We start from the raw sequence: 11208 nt of genomic DNA, 5'->3' as shown, positions 1-11208 counted from the left end.
ACACACACAGGGTGTGTGTGTGTGTGTGTGTGTGTGTGTGTGTGTGTGTGTGTGTGTGTGTGTGTGTGTGTGTGTGTGTGGCAATAGCGCATTTAGCGTGATAGAGAGAGAGGGCGAGATTGATGCTTTCATCTTCAATATTTCATCTTCAATATTTAAAAAAAATCTTCCCGGGGGAGCATCCCCCCGGACCCCCCTAGAGGAGGTGAGAACCTAGAGGAGGTGATGAACCCCCTAGAGGAGGTGAGGTCCGCCCCCCACTCGCACATAGCACTTTACCCCTGCCTATATGCTGTGAGCTGATTATGGAGCCTTCATTGTAACAGTAATTCAGATGCAATTAGCCTATATAAAAGGCCTCAAATTGGAAGCATTGTCTGGGCCATCTTTTTCACTCTATTCTGCAATAGGTAGATCTCGCCTTTCACCTAGGCCGGTGATCTTGGGCTTAAAAAGGTTGGTGACCACTGCTTTAGGTTGTATACGTATATTTGGTAATTCAAATTAACCCGCAGTTAAAAGGTTCCACTGCTGAAAGAATTAGGTAAAGGCAGAAAGCAAAGGGGAAAAGGTCAGTAAAGATTCAAATGTTTATGATTGGTTAAGTCTTATGTAAGGATTTGCAACATAAAATGCAAAATGGGCATAATTATCGAAATCTTATATCCAAAGACACAAGTCTGCATGTGATACAACTCTATGCAAGCATGGCCATAATGTACTGGATAAACTGCCATGAGCGCATTGTAGCTTCACATTTACATGACAAAAGCATAGCTTAATACAATAAGACGTATTAAAGATATGTTTTAAGAATGTTTACACAGCTTGAATTTCCACTTAAAATGTGAAAAAGCAGTATTTAGTCACTTTCCTGTACATTAGCAGGATTAAGAAGACGGCTCACTACAGCGTCAGGATGTGTATTTATGGAAACAGGTAGAGTTCTTTACAGGGGATGAGAGGTAATGCATTGCCTTTCATCTTGATCGTTGCATTAGAGCCTCCTTCTCATTGATGAACTGACAGAGCAGAGGAGCATCAGGTTCTGACGGAGAGACATCTGGCCCTGGTGTCAAGGTTGCTATGCAAACAGCTTACTGGAATGTGCTTCTAAAAATTCAATGCTGCATTAAGGTTGAGCTCACCCGTCTTTACTTCGGCAGGACCAAGTGTTTAGATTATTCGTCTAAGCCTTAGGAATGTGCTTTAACAACAGCCTTGCACTTAACAGTTAGCTAACTGTATGGAAAGAGAAAGCCAGACAACACGGCCAGTGGAAATGTAATTAAAGCTTAAAAGACAAACGTGTTACCATGGTTACATTTATATGTTTAGAGCCACTCTGTTTATACAGTAATCCTAAATATCTTCTTAACATGTTGATCTGCCCACAAATGCTTTAATGTTGACTGTTTTTTTCTTCGTATACCCATAACAATCTCTCGACTTAAACCTGTTGATTGCTGCATACTGCGTCTTTTATAAGAAGATGAAAGTGACAGTGATAAGACGTTTAGTCCGGAAGAAGTGTTACCTCGTAGAAGAGTCCCTCTGGGAACTGCTGGAAGCACTGGGCGCACACGAAGCACTGCTCATGGTACAGCTCCCCGTTGCTGTTCACTATCTTCTCCGCCGGGGCAAAGCCACTCTTGCAGCGCTCACACATGGCATTGGCCAGAGCGTTGGCCATGTTGCTGAGAAGGAAAACAAATGCATAATAAGGATCGGTGTACACTTAAACAGTCAAAACACTCATTTGAAAATAGTTCTACAATATGTGGTAGCAGGGAATGCCATTTCTATATAACAGGGATCGCAGGTATAATATGAGCCTCTATGGCTAAACTTGGCAAATGTAGATTATAGACTGAAGTGCTCATGTTAATGAAAGTGCATCATCCTTTCTTAAATACATAGATACATCAAAAAATGCTGTAACCCATACTATGTATCTAACCCATAATGACATTTACAATATGCAGGTTTTTCAATAGGATTTTCCTCTGTTTAAAATACAGTATCGTTTAAAAATTATTCTTAATATATAGGCAATTTGTTTCTGTAAGTCAATTTTTTGTATGAATATCAATGGCATTAGCCAAGGTCCTGTCATGATACATCGAACACAACTAATGTAACATGTATCCCATGTTTCTCCTGTCATAAACATCTGGAAGATATTCTTAACACAACCAGAAAGGGGACGATAGTATGGAAACTTTGACGTATCTCTTGGTTCTAGGTTTATTTTGGCTCTGCTTATCAGGGTGTGGGAGTAGGTGGGAAACCTGCTTGTTGCCTTTTGAGAGTCAAGGTGAAGTTACAGTGTATACATCTGCACTGTGTCAGCAGTGTATCTGTGAGTGGCGTGTGCACACACTGATACGGTTCAATATCATGGAAGAAACTGCCAAAACCACTATCTCACATAGTCCAATGAGCAATGACTGTTACAAAAACAACCCTGGAGTGACATGTGAAGCTAATCCTGCCCTTTAATCAAACAATCAGTATTGTTTGACCTCCTCTACTCAAACAAGGCTATGTAATATATAAATAAGACCCCAGGCTAATGATCTTTTCCATTGGAAATGTCGATGCCGGAACCTGCAGCACAAATGTGGCCACACCCAACGACCTGCGCAGTGCTTTGAAAAAACGTTTTTGTTTATCACTTTCAGATGTTGAATAAGTCAGTACTAGAAAATAATATGAAACTGGGGAAGTTTCAGGTATGTATTGGCTTTATGGCTAAGACTATATGGTAAATTGACCGAAAAATAGGTAGATATAGTCTTTAATATTATTGACATACTAATTTGTCTCCCCTTATACAACAGGAAAAACAAACTCACTGGTGCTTGCTTAAGCTTTTAAACTATAAATCATGCTTCTCATCTGGAAACCTGATATCTTGTCAACTGAACGAATCCGAATGGTATGTTCACATTTTGAAACCTGATTTGTATAGATGTTGACATTGTTTGAGAGAAGGGGGAGTCACGCCATCAGTGAAACATACCTGCTTGTTCATCTGTTCAATATGTATCTAACTAGCCTTAAGCTATCTTATTATTAGGCAACTCTGGACATCATCGTCCCATAGCAAATATACATTAGCCAAACCTACTTCTGTGTCAGATTTATGTTTAGGTTCAACCTCGGACTAAATCATACCAAGGATAAAAACAATATGGTTAAACTGGTCTAAAACAAGCATAAGCAACAAACTAACTAAACAGCCACATACTAATTAATAAACAAATGCTAATGCACACAATAACCACACTGCTTATTAAGTCAATCAAGGTGAAAATGTGGACAGTCGAAGTGCTGAAAAGAATGGTGGGACCATCCTGGCTCCTCTGCTTTGTTTATAAAGGTCAGAATACCAAAGTGAATCTTGGCACACACACACACACACACACACACACACACACACACACACACACACACACACACACACACAGTAAGATTGTAATGGAGTGATGCCATCTGTGCATATTAACTTCGTTAGATCAATCTGGGAATTAACAAGAATTCAAAAACTCCAAGACACACTGCTCATCACTCTTATCAAGATGCAGGGATAAGCACATCTTCCATCTGTATCCACTCCTCACACACTTATCAAATACATATTGGTCCATAAACCCTGTCTGGCCTGATATCACACGCTGACAGCCCTGCCCTTTCCAAAGGGTTTTTAGGAGGAAGTGACACATCTCTGAGGCATTTCCACCTTCCTATCTGCCTGTAGCACCCTGCCTGAGGGGGAGATAAACCCATACGCAGTCAAAGTTGCTTTTCTATATTTCATTCAATACAATGGCAAATTATCAGTTTCCCTATTGCTAGTTAGCATTTTAGCACTTCTGGAATACCTCAATTGGAGTCTTATATACTACAAAATAAATTACATGTCGGTAAATACCCCACTCGTGAATGTTTGAAGCTAAAAAAATGTAGTTTTCTAACATGTCACTCGATAATAATGAATTTCATCAGGCTGAACATTAGCCGCATTTAGCTTAGCGGTGGTGAAGTGACCGTGTTGTAGTTTATTGATAGCATTGTGTTAGTTATTTACTTCTGCCGATTGCATTCACGATCAACTATTTTAAAAGTGATTGTACAATTGGGAGTTTATTCTGCAGAACAAAATAGTTTTTGACAATTAAGTAGTTTTATTGACTTTAAGTAGAATTGTTGTTGTTTACTTTAACACAACTTTAAACAAGTGTAAAATAATTACAAAACGACTTTGTATTTTTGTGGTGGATCAAATTGAACATTTACATGATGTGAAAAATGAACCCACTTTTAGTTGTTCAGGGTTTGTGTGATGTCTACCGCATTTTTTTTTAAATAATAGTTTATTGATTTAACAAAAGCATCTGTTTTGGTAAAGACCAATATTGTTACCAGAGACAAAAGTAGGTTGTGAGCAGCTCACTCCATATGACTCTCCTTCCACCATGGAAGCCACTAGCAAGCTGCTCTTTGACTATAAATGGAGGCTGGTTGTCAGCTACGGGAAAGGATGCAGACTATCACTCCTGTGATGAATTCCTCCTGTTGCCTCCACCCTCCCTCCTCTGGTCTCCATGTGTCTTCAGTTCCCTTATTTTGCATCTCTGCAATTTTCTCCTCTGTTCTCAGGAACCTGTACACATCTGCAAACACTATGAGGCTATATAGTCCATACATAATCAATCTTTATTTGCAACAATATATTGCTGACAGCTGTCCTAATATTCAAAGTTTAGTCGATGTCTTTCCTTTCTCAATTCTTCCTGCTTGTATTGTCATTGTACATTTGTGTTTTCTTTAACTCAATGTAAAGCCCAAATCTCCAGTTTGTTTATGAAATCATATTGACAGACACGGATTAGGTTTTAAAATCTAAACTCCTGCCAAAGACAAATCCTTTTTAGTAAAAGGATGCAATTGGTGTTTTGATGCGTTACTACTAGGAGAGGAAGTTACATTTTTGTCATCTTGACATTTTGGAATGTAATGTAGTCAAACCCTCACTTGTTCAGTAAAAATAGAATTTATACAAAATAATTCAAATAGGACACATAGGGGGCTTCAATGTATTTTTGACTACCAGACTCTTAGTGTACAATCTAATCCGCGTGTCCCATCTTAGCTCTGAAACATTCCAAAATGTGATTGTGTATGTCTAAACAAAATAAAATCTCCAAGCTTCAAAATGACACTTCACAAACCTGTAGGTGACCCATGTGCATGTTGTCCTACCGCCTAAGATGGGCTACATTAGTCCAAAATAAAGTATGTATATTTAGCCGTCATGCCCGTCATGCTCACATAATTGGAATGCCAGTTGACATACTCTACTTTGCATAACAGCTACACACAAAAATATCCCATCCTGTGTTCCCCTCCTGTGGCGCTCACAGCTATTCCTGCACAAACATGGCCCCCAAGGTTTCAAATCAAATTGGCTGGTGAGCCTGGCTACTAGAATATCAGAATTCTTCACATTATGTTACCCTACAGTAATCTCACACAGTGATACCAATCAGTGTACGAGCAGACCGAAAACCCTTAACACACACATTCACTACCTCATACATTTTTTCGTTAGTTAGGTTGGTCACCGAAATGAAAAATATCTGTCAGGGTAATATGAGATAAATAATGGACCAATCATAGCCATCATAAGCCAGGGCATCAAACCACAAGCCTATGCTCCGTCATACTCACTACTACAGTTAGTACACATAATGACATTCGAGAGTGGAGGTGTGTCCTTGAAAAATAAAACAACTACGTTAAAGCCAAACCAACTCTTCTCCACTGCCTGTTTTACTGGGCGCTGAGGAAAATGTTTTCACAACACACAAGTAGGATTTCACTAGTTATGTTTTAAGGACCAAATTGCAAATGTTATCATTTGGTAAAAACCTATATTTTGGTCGACAACAAATTGCATTGCTTTGATCCCTGTCTTGTAAACAGTTTACTTACAAGCGAGCATAAAAATCACAAAACTCCTTATAGACTTTGACATCGCTTTTCCGTCTCTGGGACTTTGACACCGGGACCTCCGCCTCTCCACCGTCGTCCCCTGGAAGCCTCTGGTGGAAACCGTTTATCTCCCTGTGAGCAACTGAGTCTGGGGCTTCTCCATCCTCAGGTATCGATGGAGGCAGGACACGACCGTTTATTTCCATACTCGTCTACAACAGTCCAAATTCACTGCAGAAAATGCCTAACACCTGTATCACAGTCACTGCGGGCGATAGAAGATCCTCTCTGCTTGGTTAGTCAAAGTTTCCAGTAATGGAGATAGCAGTCCAGTAAGCGTTGGGAGCTGTAATCCACATAGCAAGAAGGAGACCCAAACACTAATCAGACTGCGCTGGGAGGACTCTCCCTCTCTCTCTCTCTCTCTCTCTCCCTCACACACACACACCCCCTCTTTCTCTCATTCCCACATCAACTATTTTTCTCTCACACTCAGTTTCCCCTCCTGTCCCACTCACTGTCTATTCTGGGGCAGGCTCCTGAAACTGAAGAGCCCACCCTGACGCCTGTCATGGACGAGGTCACTGTGTCACACACACACACACACACACACACACACACACACACACACACACACACACACACACACAAGCCTTAGCAGTATTTTTATTTGAATGTTCTGCATCCCTGGTAACTCGCCTGTGGCTAATATCTGTGTGTGTGTGTGTGTGTGTGTGTGTGTGTGTGTGTGTGTTTGGTGTTAAACAGCTGGAACTCTCAGCTTTCTGGTAAATATAACAACGTGGCTCCAACTCCAAGTATTGCGCAAATTGGGAATGTCACACAAAAGGCAGAGAAGATAAAGTCAATCATTAAGATAGAAGCAGAACAGTTACAATATTTCCTTTTACTTGAGTCATTGCAAAACACACTGGAGATATTGTCTTATCAGAGATGATTAGGTATAATGCAATGTCATTTGTTTAATTACATGTTTATACAGTGACTAATCAATGCTGTAATGTTTGGTACCTGAACTGATTTGAGTTTCCTTTGTTGGTTGTGTTCGTTCCAAATGTATTGTAACCCACCTACAGTACTTGTAAACCATGTTGTGTTTGTTTATTGGCTGCTTAATGTAAAGCATGATGTAAATATGATATGTGTCTTCTCCAAATAGGAGCAACTTGAATATCCGTTTGGAACAACTATCTAAAGCGGTCTAGATCTACAATTATAAAATATGTTAATCGTCCTCTGAAATCCCATGTTGGTCAAAAGACATTCCCTTAAACCCACAGATCTGGGTCTCCTCTGGGTAAATGGTAGCTCTTTATGTGGTTAAACTCTGCTGGCATCTCAAATCATTGACCACTTCCCAAAACCATCAAAAAAACACAAAGCCAGATCTGGAAATATACTGCAGAGAGACACACATGTTTGACATGCTCCAATGGAAAGCAGCTGCTGGGTTAATCCTGCAAAGCTACGGGATGTGCAATGAACACATCGGTCTTTAACAAGTCAAAACAATGTGCCTGTGTGTTTGTGTCAGTGTGTGTCCAACCCCCGGGTGCCTCTATTATTTTACAGTCTTCTGCATTACTCCATAATTCTACAAATAGACACCTAGTGGAGCCTCAACTCCAAACTAGGTGCTGGCAGCTGCTGTTTTCTGTGCATGTGTGTGTGTGAGAGTTTGTATACATAGTAGGGGCCAACTCTATGTCCTATAAAAGAGCTACACAACTGGATATAACATCCAAAGCATCCATTCACATTATTATTTTGTATTCATGTTTTTTCATTTGGGGGCGATTGGCCCCTGAAATGCATCATATTTTCTAAGTGCGTGTATTCTTTCTAGGCGACTCTAAACACAAGCAGTGGTGTATTGTTGTGTAATAATTAGTATAGTGTGTCAATAGTATGAAAGGGTCGTGCCACTTAAAAACACCTCCCTTTTTAACACTATTTTATGTATTTAGTCTCTATCAAGAAAATGTTATAATGTGAAAAAGTGATAATGAACCATGTCACCAGGCAACATCTTCAGCTTCAGGAGCCTTTTCCAAAACAGAACAATGACTGAAGAAAAGTCTTGTGCTCTCAGCCTGGGCTCGGTTGAGGATCTCCTCCACTTGGAACCACTGTTGAGTGACTGGGGTACAATGGACAGAGGGTGGGGGCTCAACAGGAAACACACGTAATCTTTCCAACAGATTACAGACCTTGCCAGATGGTTCCACCCAAACACCAGAGATTGGGAACTCAGCCCACTGGTGTCCATAATACCAAATATTCACATTTAAACTGTTCTAATGAACTTCAGTTAAACATTATTAGGTTTTAAATACATACATTTGAGAACAAATAGAGCTCCACACTGTTTTTAATACTTTAAACAACAGCTATTAACAAGTGATTAGACAAAAAATGTCCGCAAGCTAAGAGTAATGATATGAGTGTCAACCTGATCTTTAAAATGGCTACAGCAACTGTCAGCAGCAGACAAGGTGTCTCTGGTGTGCCCCCTCCCCCCCCCTGCAGGATAGGATTTTGAGACTTCCTTATGGGGTCATAAAAGGTCACTGAGGATGTTTCAGGCAGGTCACTTGGAAAATGACTTGGGGGGATTTGTGCATGGCTCCTAAAGTGAGACATATTTGGCCCAATAACAAAACCAAACAAAAGTATTCTTGAAAAACTAATAACATAAATGGGAATAAGTAGGCTAAACAGAAAGACATAGAATGTTGGAGTCTTAAAAACTAAAATTTTAAATACATTTCAATGCCAAGAACAATGGTGCATTCACATATTGGATCGTCCCATTTCCCCATTTGGGAATCAGTTTTTCTGACTTTAGCCGTTTGTGAACTTTAGGATGTATTGTATTTTATTGCTCAGAGTGTTTAAACAATATGCTGGGTTGGGGTCGTTACTAATCCGGCAGTGGCTCAGTCACTAGGGGCTTGGACTGTGAGCTGTAGGGTCGCCGGTTCAAGTCCCCGATCAGACCTAAAAATGGAGTGTGGACTGCTACTTGGAGAGGTCCCAGTTCACCTCCTGCCCTGCCGCGGTGCCCTTGAGCAAGGCACCGGACACCCTCTTCCCCCCTCACTCCCATTGCTCCCCGGGCGCTGTACAATAGCTGCCCACTGCTCCTAGTACTAGACTCCTGGTACTAGGATGGGTTAAAAAACATTTTTTCACTGTGTGTGCTGCGTGCTCTGCATGTGTGACCATTAAAAGAGGGTTTCATCATTCCCAATTCGTGAAATGCAGTCGTTATCAGCCTTTGGCTTGGGGCTCTGTAGATACCTCTGCACCCTCAGCTGTGCGATTAGAATCGCTTAGCTATCATTTTAAGTCATCTTCTTTACAGCCAATGTGGCGTGTGTGTGTTGTGTTATCTGTGGTGGTGTGTGTGTGTGTGTGTTGTGCCTATGCGACCAGGGACGGACCCGAAGTCTCACGGTGCCGTAATTAAGAAACAGCAGATTGCCGTAATAGAAACGCCTGGTCTGTGTGTCAACATTTACTATCTCCCTTCTACACCTTCTATTGTTATAAGCACTAAAACACCCTTTACTTTGCCCCCCACCCTTCACTTCCTCGCCGACCCGTTCCCAGGTCTAGCAATCGAATGTCCTCAACATGACCTCAACTGCTCTGATGCCAGGAGCTAAACTTGGAGTGAGGCGCTCGTTCACTTTGTCTTCTCCCTCCTTCCGGCCTCAGAACGTCCCGCCCTGTCCCTTTTTCATTTTCATAGCTAAAGCCCTCACTCACTCCTCTATCACACATTTACACATGAGCTTTGTGTGTTCTGGAAGACATACTGTACGCGGTTTTACACAGCTACACATTTAGTGTGGTGAGGCGGGACTTCACTGTTACGGCTCGATCCCACACGTTCAATTAGAGATGGGGGATGAAAACCACAGCCGTGAACTTGATTAACTGATTTAGCCGCTTGCTTTGTAAGCGTAAACAAGGCCTGTGTTTCTGAGTGTGGTGTGTGTGTGCCTGTGTGTGGGTGTGCTGTGTCGTTGTGTGGTGGTGGGTGGGTGTGTGGGTGTGCGCTGCTGCGCGTGCGTGTGCGGTGCGTGTGTGTGTGCTGTTGAACAATAGCGCGATGTTTAAGGCTGGACAAGAAACAGCGCTCGAGGGCCCCATCATGGCCTGTGCCGCCGACATCTCTCACAATTCTGGCCTCTTGTGCAGCACATCAATCGCCCCACCGTCAATCTTAAAAGGCCAGTTTACACGCTTGCCTTCCATTGTTGTTGCATGAATAATAATAATAATAGGCTGGCCATCTTTCCTACTTCGTATATAGAAGGGAATTATACCGCCTTTTTCGGTTGTATGCGTCTTGCCATCCAGTAGTCATTGTTGAAGTTCACTCGTCGAAGACTCTGTCAGAAATGTCATCACTTTATAATTTTTTCCTATCAGACCCTTCGGTGCAAAATTGTCATGAATTTCATTATATCTGGGTGCAATTTTTCAGATATTTCTAAAAATGCTCTTCAGCTGACCTTCATCGGGGACATTTAAAGCGGGTCGTCCTTGAAGTCTAAGGGTGTTTTTTTCTGCCAAGAACTTATGGCACGCCAAGAAATTCCATCCAAGCGTCTTAATGAGAAATCTGGGCCCCCTTTGCAGCGCGCACGCTTCATGAAAAATTGGCGGTGAAAAAGTGAGGCCTTTGAACTTTGACAATCAAATTCATCCAATCCACGCTTTCATCGCTTCAGAATCACTTGAACGTATTGCTGCAAATTTAAAGAATATTCCCTGCAGCGCGTTGCCTGAGCTTACAATAATGGAGCACTTCTGACTATATCCATACTTTATCATACCACGCATAAGCCAGCGTCATGTCTAACATTTGCTGCACGTCATGAGCTGTTGACAGTTATAAAGATAATTGGCAAACAGAATTCCGAGGCGTAGACCTCATTCATTCTCTATTAAGGAGTTTTTTCAGTTGGCGCAGCTGCTAGCCCAAAATGTCTGCCAAACCAAGGTGGTTAAAACTTACCTGCGCCGATATATTTGTTCTTCGTTTACAGGCTCATTCACGATGGCAACGGCCGCGCATGAAAATTGACTGGTTTATCATTGGGCACTTTGGCTCACCATTTAAAGTGTGCTAATTGGTGAAAGATAGACTCACAAGCTTTAAAAAGTGCGAAC

The 11208-nt window shown here is 41.5% G+C and overlaps 1 protein-coding gene across 2 annotated transcripts in view; it reads right to left on the bottom strand.

The window, feature by feature from the left end:
* The window catches only part of LOC104956039 (LIM and senescent cell antigen-like-containing domain protein 1), a 30376-nt gene that overhangs the window by 14397 nt on the left and 4771 nt on the right, over positions 1–11208 (bottom strand). Inside the window, exons 1-2 of one of the 2 annotated variants that reach the window (XM_010783475.1) lie at positions 6001–6443; positions 1538–1697 (exon numbers count right to left, since the gene is read on the bottom strand). In XM_010783475.1, coding sequence (XP_010781777.1) covers positions 1538–1697; positions 6001–6206 — 366 coding nt within the window. In that variant the 5' untranslated portion in view covers positions 6207–6443. Of the gene's footprint in view, positions 1–1537; positions 1698–6000; positions 6444–11208 lie in introns of those variants that run through there. The other variant, XM_010783476.1, reaches the window with a different exon arrangement.

This window comes from Notothenia coriiceps, unplaced genomic scaffold (genome assembly GCF_000735185.1).
Source record: "Notothenia coriiceps isolate Sejong01 unplaced genomic scaffold, NC01 NC01_scaffold00025240, whole genome shotgun sequence".
In the NCBI taxonomy this organism is placed as follows: Eukaryota; Metazoa; Chordata; class Actinopteri; order Perciformes; family Nototheniidae; genus Notothenia; species Notothenia coriiceps.
This window is presented reverse-complemented; position numbering and strand designations above follow the sequence as displayed.